Source organism: Osmia lignaria, chromosome 9 (genome assembly GCF_051020975.1).
Source record: "Osmia lignaria lignaria isolate PbOS001 chromosome 9, iyOsmLign1, whole genome shotgun sequence".
NCBI lineage: Eukaryota > Metazoa > Arthropoda > Insecta > Hymenoptera > Megachilidae > Osmia > Osmia lignaria.
The window spans coordinates 12910889-12930341 of NC_135040.1; the positions used below are offsets into that span (position 1 = coordinate 12910889).

Consider the following 19453-nt stretch of genomic DNA (forward strand, 5'->3'; position numbering starts at 1 on the left):
AAAAAATCGCAGTAAACTAAATTTAATTATACAATCATAAAATTGGATAATCTTGCAGTATTTTGTTTACAATAGTCTTGTCTGAATATGTAATTAACAAATATAACTCAATTATTGCAATATTTACATTGATAGCTAACATAAGGTGTAACTAGAGACATCTCACAGAACTCTGAATATGTATGTATGAACCCAATGATAAGAATGACGCTTTCAGTATCTAATGTTAATAAATTTTCAAATAAATAATAACAATTTAAAATACGAAGTTCATTCTAAGTATTTTATATACATGTAGAAAAGGGATGTTCATTTTTAAACAAACGAAAATAATATCTACGAATAGTAACTTGCTGTTTAAGAATAATTGAATATGCAATCAAAATTAGGATGAGTTAAAAATTTGTCATTGGAATAAATGATATAGAAAATTTGTAATTTGCATTTTAATCACGTGGGTAATAAAAAAAATAAATATACACGTGTTCCTTAGATGGTATTAATTACGCATGCGTACAAATTCATTTACAAGAGAGACATCTTTCTGTTTCATAAAACTTTACCGACTTGGCAAAGATACTAGCTGTAGTGACGTCGTCGCCATTTTGTAGTGGTGTTTGGGACGTGAAAATGCTGTTTGTTTCGGTGTTTTTTTAGAACTGAGAATTTAAGGGTCACATTCAACTGATACCTTAAAAAATGACGCAGTTTCTGCCACCGAATCTGTTAGCACTTTTCGCTCCGCGGGATCCTATACCATATTTACCACCCGTTAGCAAACTCCCACATGAGAAGAAGAATGGAGGCTATATTGGCGTTGGAGGTTTTCTTAAATATTTCGAGGTAATGTAAACGTAAACGTAATGTTTACTCCATGCAAATATTATTCAAATTTATATTCCAGTAATGAATGCAGAAGGTTTTAGGGTTAAACGTTTTCGTTTTTAAATTAAATGTAAGGGTTAATTTGTTAGAAAAATGTAAATATATTTTTCGCAGGATCCCAAAGATACACCTCCACCGGTGCGTGTAGAGACTAGAGAAGAACGTCTAGAACGTAGAAGAAGAGAACGCGCAGAACAAGTTGCATATAAATTAGAACAGGAAATTGCAGTATGGGATCCTGCTGGCATTCCAAATGTAACAGCAGATCCCTTTAAGACCCTTTTTGTAGCACGAATTGTGAGTATTGTTTATGTCTAACAATGTAAGGTTATACGCGAGTATTGTGTGAATTGTATTAATGATAATGCTTTTTCATTTAGAATTATGACACTTCAGAGTCCAAACTTAGGAGGGAATTTGAGGTTTACGGTCCAGTTAAAAAGGTAACCAGCTGAAAGTATAAATATTATTTTAGAATTTTATGGAATTATAATGATATGTTTTGACCTTTCAGATAGTGGTAATTCACAATACTATAAATGGCAAGCCTAGGGGATATGCTTTCATTGAGTATGAGCACGAAAGAGATATGCACTGTAAGTAAGACCCAGAAAATGTAATCCCTTCTTGAGAACCTCAGTGAGTCCATAGTCTGGAGTTTCACCTTACTTAGCGTCACTTCCAGCTAGATATAGTGGGGCAGGGCTATAGTTAGGCTACCCATTTTCATTGGTACTAAACCAGACGGTATGGGGGGTCCCGCCATACATCCATGCAGGATTACCATTCTGTAAATGCATATATGGTAAACGAATCAACTGAAAAAAGAAATATTGGCTGTCTTGATTAATGCAGTTTTTATCTTGTTCTTGGTACAGCGTGGTGGCCGCTGCCGGCAACTAGTGCCGTTCACTATTCCATGCAAAATCCCTGAACCTGCCTGATATGATAGGTTTGTATGTGTGGTAAGATCCAACATACAACAACGTTTGTTAGCGTCTATGCTTACCCTATTTATCTTGTCTGATTTTGTTAAACTTGCGGTTCGAGTCATACCCTTCTGGGGTAGTCAGTAGTCATGGCCACACTCTTAAAGTGCTGGAAGTCAGGAAACTTTTCGATATACATATATATATAGATATACACTTTCGGGCTGAAATTCCATATTTTATTTCGAATAACGCGGTTTGCAAAAGTTAGCATTCTACATTGAAATTGATTGGTGGGCTTGTAGGAAGAAGGTTCAGGGACACGCTCTGCAATCAGTTAGATTTTGTGCCTGTACATAAAGGTAGACTACAAGTATCGTAATCAAGCTACATGTAGGAAACGTTCGAAAGTCTTCAAACAAAATTTAACCGCATTTTCTGTCAAATAGTACATTAACAGTTACGCATCATTGGGTATAAACGAGATACTTTATCACGTTTCTTGGTTGTAGCACCTGTTTTTTGTTTTTCTTTTTTTTTTTGTTTAATAATGGGTCTATCGTTACTAACTCATAGTCATAAATTGACTCGTTGGAAGTCTGTGGAAAAACGTGTACCAAGCGAATATCAGGCACCGTATGGAGTCTACAAACAAGAAAAGAAAAGAAAAAAGAAATTTTCTCGTTAGGTCTAGTACCAAAATGCATGTTCCAAGCTAATCGACTATTATTTCTTAAACATCTTATTTCGTCGTTCTTTCATTTGACTAAAATTTTAAATTTAGCTTAGTAATCATCTTACTTGGAAGGTCATCTTATCATATTCTACTTCGATCGATTATTTACATTTAAGTCCTTGAACATATCAATTTCGATATAGAATACTAATTTGTCCTAAGTATCTGATTTCGGGCCTTTTCATCTTTTAAATCAGTCAACTCTTTGTGAAAAACGCGTGCATAAACAGAAAAGAAAGTTGCCCTCGTTAGACGAGATAAAAAAAGAAAAGAAACATTTCTCTTAACGGTACGTTAAATTTAATTGTACAAAATAGAACACAGTATAATGTAAAGTATAAATTATACGATGCTTGCGCACGGTTTGGTTCGTAAGTAAAAAAGAAAAAAAGCGCACCAGGTAAATGCAATGTAAACTTCTTCGGAGATTGAACGAACATATGAAGACTGGGCACCTTCCCAATGAATAGCATACGCGCTGGCCTACTCTATGCTCGCGAGTCTCTTACAAGTTCATTTCACGATATAAACGTACTTCTAAGATTTGTGTTAACTTCCGTACGTAAGTAGCCGCGGTAGGTATTTTTGTATCTGCTATACTTTTTTTTTGAACTTTACAAACGTAGATTTAAGGTACCGAAAAATCCGTACATTGTTATTACTGATTGATGCGCCGCGAGAGTAACGTAGACACGTGAATTTTATACGGTAAAATGATCATCGTACGGTACGGATATTGGCCCAATCATATCTATCTGTATAGAGACAGCATCGTAATTGCAGTATCATTTTTATACTTTGCTTTGTACGTATCACGTATAAAACATAATTTATTATGTAACTTTCTATCCCCATGATACGTACTCTGGTTGTATTTTACATTATAAAATAACGCGCGTTACGTTTGGTACGCGCATAATCAGGAATAATATGTACTGATACCTTATGACCCCAATTATCTCTTTAAAACAAGACAAAAAACATATTGATTATTAGTCTGAATAATTTTAATCGAAACATAGCAAGAGAGATCTAATGGATAACAATTCGCACGTAGGTATATGAACATAGCAAATATGTACTTCGTTTGACACACGGTCACATTCTCTTTTGCGTTTTCGAAATTCTGATTTCTTGGACTGTCCTTGCAATTCGTGTCTCTATATTTTTTTGAGTTCTCGTGATTATCGAAATTTCACGGGTCGTGATAAAGTAATAACCGATTGCAACGGTTCTCTTGGTCGCGACGTTCACAGTATGTATAAGTCGAAATTCTTTTCAGAAAAAAAAAAAAAAAAAAGAAGTCTTTTTCTTCTGCCACCTGAGATTAACTTTCCCTGGGACGGTTAGAAGTTCCATAGAGTATTTAAATATAGATTATTTAGGAGGACGAGCAAATGGTAATTTTCAATCGGTACTTTTAGCTGCTTATAAGCATGCGGATGGTAAGAAAATAGATGGTCGCAGAGTGTTGGTCGACGTGGAACGTGCTAGGACGGTGAAAGGCTGGCTTCCGCGAAGGCTCGGTGGTGGACTCGGTGGGACCCGAAGGGGTGGGCCTGATGTGAACATTAAACACTCTGGTCGGGAGGATAATGAAAGAGAACGAGAACGGTATCGTTTAGAACGGGAGAGGGAGAATTCTGGACGCCTTGATAGAGACAGGTAAGCTTTGAATAATGTACACTTGTTTATACGTCTGAACTTGTTATCTGTTCTACAAGATTGTGGTCTGACTTTAATCCTTTGTTTATGTTGTATACAGAGATCGCGATCGTTTGGATCGAGAGCGCAGAAGGTCGTCGCGTGATCGTAAGAGAAGGACTAGAAGTAGATCACGCGATCGCAAGCGTAGACGTAGTCGCGATCGATTACCTGATCCGGACATTGAAGAGATTCAAAGAGAGGAACGTCCACGCGAAAGAAGGGACCGTGAACGTGATCGCGATCGAGACCGAGATCGTAAGAGGAGACGTTCCAGGAGTAACGATCGCGATCGTGACAGGGATCGCAAAAGGGATAAGCGCGATCGCGATCGTGAACGTAGAGACAGGAAAGATCGGGGCGATCGTCAAGAGGAAGATACGAAAGAGATTCGAATTAAGGAAGAACCTTTGGATGGTATATTTTTCTATATTTTCATTATTTTTCCCTTTAATTCGTATAGATTCCTTTAGAAATACTAATTTTTCCAATCAAATTTTTTCAGATTACCCTGATTATAGTAACACTTTCTCGACGTCTGGATCATACTTTACCGCTGTAAAATACGAAGAAGATAATGACCAAGAAGTGGAAGAGAAATACAGAATTCCAGAAGGTCGTCCAGATCCCCCTCCCTATAATAATTATGATTCCGTGCCGGATTATTGATCTCGACGATATCTCTTAATAACGTTCTTTTTCGTTACCACGCACGACGAATTAACACAATTCTCAATAACGTATTGTATTTCATATTGTTATTAGTGTAATATCGACTCGGCCATATCGGGTATCTGATTTCTGTACGTAACCTACAGCGACCAGATACCCGGTAAGGATATTGCAAGGTAAGCAGGTCTGGACTACTGATTTATATTCAGTTGATTTCTATTTGCTGGATTGTAAAATTTTACATTACGGTTGGCACGAAGGTGATTTCCGGAAAAATGAATTTAGACACTTTGAAATATTTACCAGAGATACATTCATGAATTATAGTTGTTGTGTAGCAGTCTATGTGAAACCTCGCAATATGTAAATGAATGGTCCATAAGTATGCAAACTTGATTGCGGTTTTATTTCAAGTCGTTTTGTACGTGTAAATAAGTATATACGACATTATGCTACATAAATTTAATTTTCTCATGACTGCTGCATGTATATTTATATATACAAATAAAATAAACTACACACTTAATTTGTTAGTTATCTTAGTGTGTGTTTTTTATCTTTGTAAGGTGTCGTTTTGGAATTAATTTTTAACGTCCAGTTCGCGGAAGTTTAAGAAGGGTGAAAAATCTCCGACGTTTGTGTTAATGTACCTACATACGTGTATTGTATGTTGCAGTATTGAGCGAGAGTTATTTTTTGTCATCTTCACCGTAAATGGCCGGCTCAACGCGTATTAACTGGACCAAATCATTCCGGTCTCTTACCTGTATGCAATGTCGATACAAGGATTAAAAATAGTGAAAACTTTCAAGAAAATCAATTGCAACGATAAAATTACTGTACTTTAAATAGATTTTGTTTACAATCATTTTATAAACAATCAAGATCACTTTAAACTCGTTGCCAGGAATTGTTACAATTAGCTTTTTTTTTAAATTTCAATCGTTACACATTGACGGTAAGAAATACAGTTTCAAATTTGTCGCTATAATTAATTCGCATGGTAGAAATATAATTTAACAAATCTCGTTTCAGCGAGTGTATTTTGAGCACTGAAATCATGTTTAAATTAGAAATTAATGTACAGAATGAAATTGAAATTATATTTTAATTGTTTTACTTTTATTTCAGACAAAATAAATATACGTCAAAAGAAGTGAAGTACTTTTTGCCCTTTCACTCATATATTCTATATTCTAATAAATTTTATATTATATAATTCTTTTATATTCTATATTTTTTTATATTCTAATAAAACCTAAAAATTAAACTATAAAACATAATTTAAATAACTGAGAAATTAATACATATTTGACTTGCGCAGTAGTATGAAATGTCACGTGACTCCAGCGGTACCTTGTGGATGTAATTCGCGCCAAAAGTGGCTAGTGAGTGTGACGAGGGTGTACTGCAAGTGCAACAATTTTGATATTTTTAAACAAAATAAGTCATGAAGTTCACCTTAAGTGCTTTAAAAACATGTAAGTAGACACCGCGCACGTTATTATTGCATAGGTTTAGTTGATAACTTTAATATTAACGAAAAATCTCCACAAAAGTATTCGTTGTTAACTTCTCAATCGAATGGCTCTCCTCAATGTATTTGCGTATATGTTATTTGCAATTATGGGTATATTGTATGTTTTTTGCGTCTTATCGTTGTTATACAAGTAAAATATTATACATATCATACTTTCATCACTTGATAATAGTTATATGAGTAGTGTAGATTAGAGGAGGGGTGGGGACGATTTCGAAGCACCACGTGCCTCCATTTTGTTTTCTTTTACTTACGAATTACTCGATTATGTTATAGTTGAGATGTCAGTAATCGGTGGCTCCCATAGATGTCGACGTGTTAAAAGCTGTGCCCTGGAAGCTGCAGAATCTGGTAAGTGAAATTTCCTTATTCGTATACTATTGTACAGTAGAATTAAGTATGGTTAAGTAAGAACGCGAAAAGTTTTCAAACTTAGCTGCAAACATAATACAATAAATAAAAGAATTTCAAACGTGTTGTAATAAAGGGGAACTCGATAACGTAGAATTTTCTTTTGAATGTTTATTTACCATTAAATTATGGAACTGTAGGAAGTATGTATTCGCTTCGTCAGTTTCTGGTTGCCAACTAGCCGTGGCCCATTAAGCGCTTCGTTCTCCGGAAATTACAATCCTTCTGCAATAACTTCGAATTGGTTCTGATTCGACTATCGTCACCTAGCCTATCGTTCGCCAGTCGCAAAATCTAGCCTGGCAAATTGCTCTCGTACCACGACATCCATTCTGTTCGAACAGCTGCCTCGAGTTTTCTCGATATTTCCTCGAGTGTGCCGATAATCGAGCACCTGTAGAAGCACGAACGAAACCTCCCGATTTCTTGCCCATTTCTCCGTCTCCTCCGATCGCTGTTTAATCTGATTGCATATTACGAGCCACTTGCTTCAAAATCTTTTAAAGTCACCCCATTTTTCACGCTCTTATTTCTTTCTATCCCCTATGTTGAAAGTTGAAATAATGTTAAATTAAATTTAAGCAGTTGATTCTTAAAGTTGATTAAGCCCATTTTGAAGCTGGTCATCCAAGGATGAACTTATTTAGGCAGCTAGTTCTCGTAGACTACTTGGTTAAATTAAGCGAATATTTTCCTCGATCCGGTAAACTGAAAAACCGCAGGCGTAAGTAACTTAACAAGTAGTGGCTCGCCTCGGTTACCAACTCGGTGCCTCTTACCCTCGACCGTACAGTGCTTAATTATTAGTGGTTCTGAGTTTGGATCAGTTTCTCGTAGTTGGCGAATTCCGACTTTTCAGCTGGGCCATTGTTCCGCTCATAATTTGATAGCAATGTTTCGACAGGGCATACCGTGAAACTTGACCAATTCGATGTTTACAAAAGTGGGTGGACCAATAAAAATTCTAGGTCCGATAAAAACTTCAGTTGTACGTTAATTTCAATTGCAGAAAGTTCGCTTTGTAGAAGGTTAATTTTTTCGATTCCTCGGGCAATAGACGTAAGAAAAGCACAGTCTTAAGTTGCACTATCCGTATACGTGACAGAGTATCACGAAACGAATGTGACTGGGGCTCTACGGAAATTCTATTTCATCCAACTTTAACGTCAATTCGATTCCGTTCGCTCTCGAGCTTATTTCTCGTATCGAAGCTCGCGAACGAACGTCGTTGGCCGATTAATCTTACCAAACGGGATTACTTTAGCCAAGATAAAGAACTTCTTCTCTCGTAGCAGATGTTTCCTTTGTGTGCACTTTCTACGGCTCCGTTTCAACATGATACAAAGTTATGATATCGGATTTTTTAATTTCTTTTATTTCGATACGTTGCAAAGAGGCGAAAACCTTTGTCCTTCTTTCTCTAAAAAACAATGAAAAATAGCAGACGTCCGCGCGTTTCATAGAATTCAATAATAACCTGACGGGTTTCACGTACAATTTGCTAACTGAAATCCCAATCGATGTTCCTATTGAACGCCTATGCTCTTCGATCATTGTTTGCACGAAGACTAATTATCTACATTTGCGATCGATCTGCTTCTCCTTGGTAACTCCTAAGGGAACGTAGATGTTCCGGCTCGGGGAATAAGGGGAAACTCGTGAAAGCTATAACGTCGTTAACGAAGCACAAGAAGACAAGAAACGAACCGTGTAGAACGATGCCCCTCGAAGAAAGCAATTTCTTAATTGCGAAAATTTGTATTATTCGCGACAATTTCAAGAGGGTAAATGTGTTCTCGTTCGAAAAGAAGCGAGACAAAGCGGCGGCTATTAAGATGGTATTGAAAAGAAAGGAGAACGAAATCGACGAAGAATATAGGATGATTGGCTGGGAGCGATAGAAAGGGTGAAGAAGTGTAAAATCGGTATGTGTCAGCAAAAACACAGGTTGAAGGGTGAAGAAGTAAGCGTTGAAGGATAAAAGAAGCGGCGATGTAATAGAACCCGGAAGGAAATGGGGCAAGTAATGTAACAGGAGGGAATTAGAAAAAAGGAGGGTGTTAAAGACCGTGGTATGGGAGTTTGAAGATTTTCCACCGATAGAAGAGCAACGGGAAGGCTGAAGAGGTAGAACCCTTATTATTAGCGAAGACAAACGTCAGAAAACGAGGAACCGGAAACAGTAGGGTAGAAGAAACAAGGGAGTAGCTGAAAAAGAAGGAAAATGGTACAATTACAGGATAAATAAAAGAAAGAAAGAAAGGGTGCTCGGGATTGGGGGGGTAGACAGAACGCGTATGGTGGTCAGACGGTTTTCGGCTATTGGAGGGGAGAGAGAGAGCACGGCGCAGGTGTGCGCCGGTAGCTCGGTCGCTGGCATGGTTATTCCGCACGCCTTAGGTGCGCGTGTGCACCGAAAGAACGACACTGTGTACACTGATGTGCGTGTATAAATGCGCCTGTGCGACACACAATTATAACCGTTACCATCCAGCATGATCTTGAGAGAACGTCGGTGCTACAAGTAGAATGGGGCCTATTCTGATCAAGTTACGATAGATAGAGATAAAGAAATAAACAAACTAGTCTGGATCGCGTGGAGCTGGGGTTGTCGAACCAGGAAAGGGTTGAAATGATTTTGAGAATTAGAAGGTTAAGATTCGATGAAAATGAGATTCCTAATTAACGTTTGAAATCTGTTAAAAAACAGAGGATAAATGTGTAAAGAAATGGGAAAGATGGGAATGTAGTGTAGATGAAAGTAGCGAGGTAGCGAGGCAGGCAGGTAGGCATGCAGGCAGCGATGCAGGCAGCAGCGAGCTAGCCAGATGGCGAGGGTAGGAAGCAAGGTGGGCGGTCGAAGGGGTAGTAACGGATAGTAAGGGGTGAGTTGGGGTGGCGAAGCGGGGGTTGGGGTATTGGGATGCCGGAGGTGGCGGCGTACAGGGGGGCGGCAGGCTGGTGCGTCAGAGCCTGCAGTGAGCCCGGCAGTGAGGCGAAACGTTGGGCTCCGCGCGGGAGTCTCGTGGCCGCCCGCCTTTTCTTTTAAGTCGGGGTGCCTTTTTTCCTTACACCCACCCCCCCGCCCCTCTTTTCGTCGCCCTTAGCGCGGTTCTACGGACCGGTGGTCGGTCTCTTTTTCAAAGCCACGCGACTAGCTCGCTGGGAATCGTCCGCGCCATACGATCCTCCTTCACGGTTCGTTCTTCATCGTTACTCTGTATTCTATTCCACTATCTTTCATTCGCTCTCGTTCGTCGGGCGAACGAACGAAACGGGCGAGACACACGAGGATCTACCAGATGATCGGATCGAAAGGCAGAGTAGAAGCAAAGAAGGGGAGAGAGAGAAAGGGGACTGGTGAACGTTGGTGAACGCTTGCGGAGTGATCGGCTCTGACCACATGACATCGTGGCCGGTGGTATCGTCATTCTATTCGTGAAACTGTTCTGTCCGTGAGACGAAGAAGAGGTTCGTGTTCCGATTGTTGGACGTTTCAAGCGGAATGGGGCGCAGCGTGATTCGGCGGACCGCGCCACTGCATTGCCAATGTCAATGCTAGGCGGTGGTGGTTGGAACGTACGGTCACGGTGAAATCATTTGTAACATTCGCGTTGCTTGTGTGTTTCTTGGCTCTGGTTAACGAGTGCGGTCAAAAGTGAGAAACGGTCTTTCGACTCGAGAGATTCGTGAAAACGAGGAACATCCAGGAACGGCTAAGGGCGGAGAAGAGGTAACCCGTTTCTCGCTAGGAATCGCTCGATCGAAAGAGGATCGTGGAAAGGAGCAGTGGTGGAATTTCTGGTAACAAGGATAGGACACGGAGGTGCCGCGTGTGCTTCAGTTGCCCGCGACCTCTCTCACGCACCGCCAATGCGGCTGAGATCGCGCCATCTCATTGGCTGCAATCGTGCCGTGGTGTCGGCGATGGGTACGTCCAAGTTCGACGCTCGTGTTTGACCGAAACTGGTACCCTCGTGGAATTTTTCCCTCCTCGCGTTCTCATGCCTTTTTCTATTCTTCTTCTTCTTCTCGCTCTTCGACATTATCCCGCGAATTTACCGTGTGCTCGTTCGGTGCTATTCAGTGATCGTAAGTGATCGTCAGTGATCGAGTGCGAGTCGAGCAAGATTTTAGCAGAACGTTGACGAAAAGAATGCAAAAGGCTGGTTTTTCAGCCGTGGTAGAACGTAAGAAAATGACCGCGTCTGACTAGCGTTGCTCACGCGACCATCGAACGTTTTAAACACACCGATACCAGCTATCGACTCGTGAACACAACGATTCACGAGGAACGAAATCATTTTCATGCGGTTCGACGACTACCAGTCAAACTTTGACTCGGCCCGGCGGGCTACGTCGTGCTGCACTTCCTTCTTTTTAACACGCGAGAACACGAGGTTCAGAAATCCAGTGCATAGTTATCTCGGGCAAATGACATGGCAGCCTGAAGTAAGGCGTAATCAAGGTCGTTGATTCTAAGCTCTCCTTCACGCGACTGCTTCGTTTCAGTGTGGCCGGTTATAAGAGGGTAGTTTTTTCTTGCTGCCACGCGAGCCGATGGTTCCCGTCCGACAATTTCCACGCGACCTACGGATTTTACCCGCTTCTACACGTGTATATTCCTCTTTTGCAATCGATACACAACGTGCGATGCCTGTTTACCGATGCTTCTTCGAAACGCGTTTTGTTTCGTAGAATAATCCATTCACTCGGTTGGTAATTTTAACGATGCCAATAAATTTATTAGCAGCTTCTGACGCGATCTTCAATTATGATTATACCCTTGCCCGATTGTTCTACCACCTTTCTCGAGCAAACAGTACTGAAATTGTTGTTTCCAAGTCTAAGTTAGTTTTGGATATTGGTTTTCACTTCTTTGTTGCCGTGTAACTTGACTGCGCGTAAAGGCTCTTTGAGAATACCGAGGAAAAAGAAGTCTTATTGCATGAGATTTGAATTGTAAAACACAAAAAGATTTCGTATGATTTTACACTCCCCGAGGAAATCTTATCGGTAAATACGTTTACAAAATTGTCGATGAAACCGATATTTTTATGGAAATTGATTTTCTAAAAAGTCTTCCGATATACGCGAGTGACACGGCTGTTGATTACGCTTACGTTTGGAGGGTTGTCAGATAAAAGTTTTCAGTCACGAGCGAAACTTCGATAAGGAAGAATGAAATTCTCGTATAATCTTTAGTATCCCGGCCAATAACCTTGCTCAGGATTATATACGTTTTACTCTTCTTTATAGCTTTACTCGTTGCGCTACGTTCATTCACTTACCCTACCACTTGTTCTTATTTATTTATGCGGTATTCGTGCTTCTCTGCTGATCTACATTTATTCCTTTTAAATTTTATCGTACAATTCCGCGTTTGTCGTGCAAATTAATCGAGAAACATAAAAGTTTTTTACATCATGTTAGTAATTAAATTCGAAACATTTTCACATATTTTACTTCAGATATTCGCATTCGCATACCGTTCGTATTCGAGTACCTTGTACGAATTCCCAAATGTAATATATTCGAGTGGAAGGTGGAGGCCTTAGTGCAGATGACCTACCACATTTTCGTTCATGTTTTTCATAGGTGCTCTTCAAAAAGCATCTTCTTACTTTTACCTTTCTTTTTAAGCAATCGAGTACTTTAGAATTAGCTTGAATACCGCGATTGAAGGAAATCGAAATATTCTGTATAAATATTCTTAATTAACTTCCAACTTGGTCGATTACATTTAGAATTTTTAATGAAAATTTGAGTAGCTACGGTTCAATTGAAGGTTTCAAAGTTTACTGCTCAAATATTGAGAGCTACAACTTTCTTCTGACGGTATTTAAGTTTTTAAATTACGTTTTGAATTTCCATTAACATTTGATTTAAACATCTTCGTTAAAAGGCAAGGGGTTAATTGTGTTCGTTCAGCAGCTCTCGAACAGAGAAGCCTTATCGTCGCAATCCCTACAAATGCTTCAGTTTTATCGCACGATCGGTCGATTTTAATCCTTTACAATCACAGAAAAAGAATAAAAGAAATCCGAAAATCGATCATTTCTTACCCTTCTCCCTGCAGTGTTGCCTGTTGTAAAACGATTTACTATCTCATCGCGACGATTAATATCCCCTCAAAGCGGACTGACGATTTCATCTCGATTCTGGCACGTAGTAACCGCTGGCTTTTCATTTGGCACCCTCTACTCTTTTTCTTTCTCTCGCGCCTGATCGTTTTACATTAGTGTGTCTCGCTCTTTGCTCGACGTTAGAAGACGACCTGTAGCGTTTCTATCACCGATGCCAGACACGCTGCTGCCCGTTCATAAAAGCGAGAATCGCTCGAGCAACGTCGGATAATAATTGCCCTTGAATTCAGTTTCCTCAAGAGTACACACTTTGTGTCCTCTAATGTTTTTCTTTTTTCATTTTCAACGGCTGATACAAGGTTCGGTGTTCACCGATGAAAATAATACTATACTATCAGATCTCTGCCTGTATTATCAGTTAGACGATCCTCTGTATTTCACTCTGTGAGATATCGTCACGATTGTGAATCGACGTTACAAAGCAAGAGTTCGAAAGCACAAAGTTATATTTGCAAGTTTCGTTTTGCCGATATCCTTCGTTCTCTCTCTCTCTCTCCTTCTATTTCTCTGCTAACGAGACCCGTGCGAAACATTCTTTGACCCGCGTTCTCGTTCAATGTAACGATCCAACGACGAGTATTAGTATGGAACGAGAAGCGAAATGGAAGAAAATGCGTTAGATTAGCTCGGTGCTGTCGACAGGAGCCTTGAAATTTTTAGACCGTGAAATTTAGAAAATTTTTACTAAGTTAGTGTCCTTCTTTCGTAATTCTAAAATTGTATAATTATCAGATTAATCAAAAATTTGTAAGGAAAATTGTAGAAACACAGTTTGGGCCCGTGCGACCAGTTACAGCGGTGGGGGGAAGGCGTGGTTGGTGGGGGGAGATATCTGTAGAGTAAGCAGAACGATCAGTCTTTGTCGCGCCGCGGGCCGGGTAAGATCGACCCCGTTCCCGGAAAGGGCCCGATCTTTCACTAACTATACGCGAATCCCTGTACATATCAGAGGGCTCGAAAATTCGTGAAATCGCAATTTTACCCCGATATCTTAGTTTCACTATCGATGCTGCAAATTTTGTCGCAAGCTGTATACAATAGGAGAGGAAATTGAGAGATCTCTGGCTGTCTGATATCGGCTCCGTTGAACAGCACTAGTTAACGTTAGGGTGTAACGACTGGACACGGTGTCACAGATGCTGGTCGAGCGGGAGAATCGAGGAAGACCGGTGGTCGTGGCTAATTGGCATTAAATTCGTGCGGAAATGTCGATCGAAGTCGAGAGGCGGAGGAAGGTTGAAATCGAGCTCGTGCGTGGCTACGCGCCTTCATCGTGGAGAACAACGACCGTGTGGCTGGCTTCAGGCCAATACGTGTCTAGTTGAAGGGTGAACGTGAAAATCGGGTTGAAGTGTGGGGGTGGTGGACCGTGGAAGGGAGAGGAAGTGAAGATAGGAAGGAAGGAAGGAAGGAAGGAAGGAAGGAAGGAAGTAAGAATTCGTGGGTGACGAAGACGTTTCGTAGTGAAATACTGGTGGTTGATTATATTCTTGTGTGCGGTGCAAGATGCGCTCGCGACGACGTGACGGTGGTTGAAGGACGAACACGACGAGTGGCTCGTACACAGCCCTCGATTCCACCAGCCAGCTCTCCTTTTTTCCTTTCGTCTGGCCTCTGAAGAAATAAAGTGCAGTGCAGAGCACTCTTCCTCGCTTCGTCGCTTATCTCCTCGGCTGCATTGATCCGCCAGGTGAAAACAGGTGAGAAGAATCCTCCAGTGAAAGAGCCGACGTCTCATCGAAATGCAGGATACTCTTTATTTTTTTCCCCAAATTTTTTCCTCCTTTCCGTAATCTTGCCGCATTATTCGTTTCTATAGAAAGTCATTAAGTACTCGAACGTATAACTAATAGAGGTAGATATGAAGAGACTGGATTAAATTTATTGGAAAGAAAATTGTTTCTTGCTGGGATTTTTATTGAATTTAGGTTATCAAGGTGTCAACCCTTTGCGGTTAAAGGGAGCCCCTCGAGTACAAGGGCAGTTAAGTGCTCTTGCATAAAATTTCCGAGAATCTTGAAATTTTTGTCGAAAGGAAACATTCTAAGATAAATTGTTTATTCTAAAGGATTCACTGTAGCACTCGATGAATTAGGTCACAATAAATTGGATTCGCTTAATTGGACGCAATACACAGAATAATTGGACGACTAAGGGTTAATATGCAACTGTCATTTATTACGTATACAGTGGTTTAAAACAGTATTGGCACGTCTAGTTTGAAAGAATGGTATAACCGTCCGTCTATAGAGCGATTTTCTTTCTGCGAACTTTTCGAGTAATTTGTGTGCCATGGTCGCGTGATGTTTTCGTCCTGCCAGCTAAGACAAACAAGGACGAACGAAATGACCAAATAGTTCGGTACTTATCTTTAGCCGAAACCTCGGTTATTATTGTCTGGATTTCTAGATATTTTTAAAGGAGATCGATAGCTCTACCGTTTCGCGAATTGTTTAAAACACGTGGACCTGATAAGAGGAACTCATCGTCAAGAGATTCATTAAATTTTTTTTATTAAATCCTGCGTTACCCTTTGCCCTTCGTTGCTTCTTTGTTTCAAGTTACACAGTTATCGATCTGTTATCGACAATTACTATTTACTTCGCTTTTATCTTCTTTCCCGGATCTGTTTCATTATTTCCGTATGCTTTGGAAAGGTAGCAAGATCGGAAAGCAATTTAATCGACTTTCAATTCCAGCAACGTAAAGGGCGGCTACGATTTAACTGTCGATCGTCGCGAAACTTTTCCACGCGGTTCGTCGAAACGAAACGAAACGAAACGAAACAGTTAAACGAACTTCGAAAGTCCCGCATTTCGACTAGTTTACGATTTTAGAAAGCTAGACGCTTGTCGCTGTACAATGCGTTTTGAAACGCGCGTAGACAGCCGTTGAAATAGCTCGGTTCGAAAGCTTTCTACTCGTTCTAAATCGAGCACGGTTCTTTTGCGTTTGCAGAACGCAAGACGACACGGAGCCCCGAAGAAGTTGTAGATTTTGGAGAGAGGCGAGGAGGAAGGGAGGAAGAGATAACGAGAGGACAAAGCCGAGAGCTAGCAAGTGGAAGAGAAGGAGAAGCATTTGTTTTACGTGGGAAAGGTAGAAAGGCGTGCGGGGCCGAAAAAGCCTTGTGAAGAAACTAAGGATTAGATGGTGGAAGTGTTGGAGAGGCGGGCTAGGGAGCCTACGGGGCCGATCAAGGCACCTCGCACCTACCCAGGCCCAGCCAGCTCCTTGAGGTTGCACTCGCGACCTCGTCAACGGGTACGTCTCTCTCCTGTTCCTCTCGACGATGACGATCTCGTAGTCTCCAGGCTGTTGGCACTTCTCGATCGTTACACGCCACGAAAATTCCTCCACGAAAGCCAGGACTATTCGAACGTTGACATACCCCAGCCAATTATCGGGGACATTGAGAATATCCTAGATATCCTGGAGATCGTTGTACCGGTCCGTGCAGCGAGGAGCGAAAGAAACCGGAAACACGGGGTGGAACGTTTGGATCTCGCATACGTCGCGAAAGTGTGCCAAGTGGATCGGGAAGGAATCGAAGAAGAGAGGATCGAAAAGAAGAGCGAGGAGGTTAAGTGGTGCAGGGAAGAAACAGTGGTGCAAGCGGGAGGAGTGCTTTCGGCAAGGTTAAAGATTCGGTTGGAGCCCAGGAAGGGCTCCCTTCAAAGGAACGAGACTGGCGAGCGCAATGTGGCAAAGCGGCGGCATGGGCGCCCATGCGGCCAACAATCCATGGATGAAATTAATGGGCATTGTCCACAAGGAGAGAAGGCATCACGACTCGAGCTCTGCCGCCGCCGCTTCCGGCGTTCAGGGATCTGGGACTACCGGCAGCAACGACCGGACGCTCAATCAGTGAGTCATACTACTTTCTTCCTTTCTATTTTTCCCTAGTTAGAGTATCGCTTTGTTACCTGATCCTTTATTATCTCTACCAGTTTTTCAAACTAACGTTGGAATTTTTTACCAGTCTTATCTTCCTTGATCAGCTAACAAAGCAATGCAGTTTACGTAGATTAGAACTCACCTGACCGATTTGATGCGTATATCTCGACATGCGTTATAAAAGTCAAGATCCTAGCAGCTGCTTATCTCTTGTGTCAAACACGTAGACAAAGGTATTTTTGATACCACGTATCGTATTGTTTGAAGATTTTTTTAGAATACAGAACTAGGTAACTGTATAGAATAAGATACACTTCAGCGGAACGAAGTTACCTGTACGAAAAATTTACTCCACAATTTCGAATTATTCTGTCACTCGGAACAACTCCAGTTCTTGTTATAAATATGAGTAAAAAGTCTCGTTTTAACAACGCGCGGGATCGATTTTTTGCCTAGTTTGCTGGTTGGTAATCCGGTCAAAAAGATCCAACACGTAATAAAACCGTAAAGAGAGCGCGTAAAAGAACACTCGACGGTGAAGCATTGTTTTCATGTGTTGACGAACAGTTCTATAACGTAGCTTATCGGAAGTAGCTCGTCGTGTCGATTGCATGGAAATAGTTCTGGTCGCTCGGAATATCGGGCTAGATTCGAGGCGAACCACGGGGGTGAAGAAGAAATCATCGATATCGGCAAGTGTCTCGATATCCCTGTTCAATGGTTTTACTTTTATTCGCTAAACAAACAGTTTTCCTTCCAGAATCTTTTCACGCGTATTATTTACATTTCAACTAGTAACAGTTTATCATCTTTGATCTTACATTGAAACGGGGGATTTTTTTCATCGATCAACGAAGCAGAAATTAAAATAGAAATTTTAATCTTAAACTTTTCGACGTTAGTCAGCTGAATTCGTGACACGCTGTGTACGCTCGTACTCGTAGATACGTGTTGTATATTTGGCCGTTGTCGATTCTGAAAAGTCCGCGGACAAGCATCAACCTCTTTGTTTCCCTTTCGCCTCATTTTCAACTGGTTTCGAGTCTGACGTTACCGTGCACGTTTTTCTCTCCCGGCACCGCTCTAACAATGCCTCGTCGCTTGCTGTGCCACCGGCTTTCGCAACCGTGCCCCTATACAAACAGCCCAGCGCATAAAGCCCCGGCATACATTGCGAGTATAGCCACTCCGCGTGCAGTAGCGAGTGTTGCCACGATTAAAAACAGCCCTATTCTGCGTTCTCGAAGGGTTTAGGCTGCGACCAGAGCAAACAAGAAGCGATACGGGGCCGGGAGAGAAGCGGACATCGCTCCTCCAACCACCTTCACAATAGTTTTCTCTTCCATTCAACCTACTCCGCGAGACCTACTTGTTCTCTGATAAATACTTTCCCTTCTCGATTCTAATTCCGCTATTCAGTTTCTGTATTTTGCGCAGCTATTCGATTGTCCGCTTACGATTTTACAACACTAGTTCTATATTATTGATCGATTGATTTTTAAAGTAAATTCTATTAAACTCACGTTTCACAATTTTTCATCATTTTCACCTGAAGTTTAATAAGCTTTCCACTACTTTTGAGTACAAGTTTACATATTCAATGGAGGAGGATGTCTGTGTGGTCTCAGCCAAAAATTGGAGTCACGTTCCGGGTTCGATCGCGTTCAGGACATTGTTTGGAAAGTGCACCCTATTATTTTTCCTCCTATAGGAAAACTACTGTGCTCTATGCATAATTCTAGGATCTTGTTTCGATCGATTGATTCAAAATTCTATGGTAAAGATTGCAACGCTCTTGAACTCGTATTTTATCCACTGAATTAACTATCATTAATTTTTATGCAATACGTATAAAAAAAGACGATGGTAGTTAATTTTCGTTAGACACAAATTTTGGTTGTTTTCATTTAGTACCTGTCTTGCAACGATCTCTTCGAGTAAACTCATTAAGACTAGGGTACTGAAGGATAGCTAATTTCCTTTTTTGAATTTGCACTGCCTCCGAGCTGTTTTCTCTATGCAAATTCAACTCTCTGCCACCTTTTTTGTGAATCTCCTTTACTTTATGTGATCTTTACCTTAGAAACACACTGTATTTCTGGGTCTCCACGATTCTCTAACGACAGAGTTATTCTAAACTCTGTTATTCGAGTGCTTTGATATTTCTAAGAAAACACGTGAACATGTTAGAGGTAGTATATCGTTAAAAACACTGAACTTCAGAGGGAAAGTTCTCAGAGATTTCAATTTCACGTCGAATAATCACTTTGTATCCCGTATTCACGGTTCATTAATCTTTTCACAGTCGATACTTTTCCGGCCACCGCGAATGTTCGGGTTCAATTAGCCATTTTTCATATTAAATTGAGTTACCAAGGTAATCGTCTGTCTGCTCAACGAATTTCACTCCAACTCGTAAATCTCTGTCCGACTGCATTGATGAATTGATGAGGTTATCGAAAGATTTCTTTCGATCATTTCCAATTAAACGAAGAAAATGTCTGGACGGTCCTCTTGAAGATCTGATCGGTTA

General features: G+C 40.8%; 2 protein-coding genes across 7 annotated transcripts in view; both read left to right on the top strand.

Annotated features, from left to right (window-relative positions):
- The first annotated feature begins 559 nt into the window (after positions 1–559).
- On the top strand, positions 560–6070 carry snRNP-U1-70K (small ribonucleoprotein particle U1 subunit 70K). The gene is given in 9 exon segments (XM_034333626.2): positions 560–843; positions 1000–1182; positions 1266–1328; positions 1400–1481; positions 1764–1808; positions 1811–1837; positions 3975–4215; positions 4316–4671; positions 4760–6070. Coding segments are annotated over 9 exon segments (1305 nt in total). The 5' UTR covers positions 560–699; the 3' UTR covers positions 4924–6070.
- A 148-nt stretch (positions 6071–6218) lies between these two features.
- shaker (potassium voltage-gated channel protein Shaker) overlaps positions 6219–19453 on the top strand; it is a 120917-nt gene continuing 107682 nt past the window's right edge. For 2 of the 6 annotated variants that reach the window (XM_076690011.1, XM_076690012.1), the window contains exons 1-2: positions 9977–14723; positions 15982–16890. In XM_076690011.1, the coding sequence (XP_076546126.1) occupies positions 16724–16890 (167 nt within the window). In that variant the 5' untranslated portion in view covers positions 9977–14723; positions 15982–16723. Of the gene's footprint in view, positions 6408–6742; positions 6818–9976; positions 14724–15981; positions 16891–19453 lie in introns of those variants that run through there. The other 4 variants (XM_034333501.2, XR_013062693.1, XM_076690008.1 and 1 more) reach the window with 4 other exon arrangements.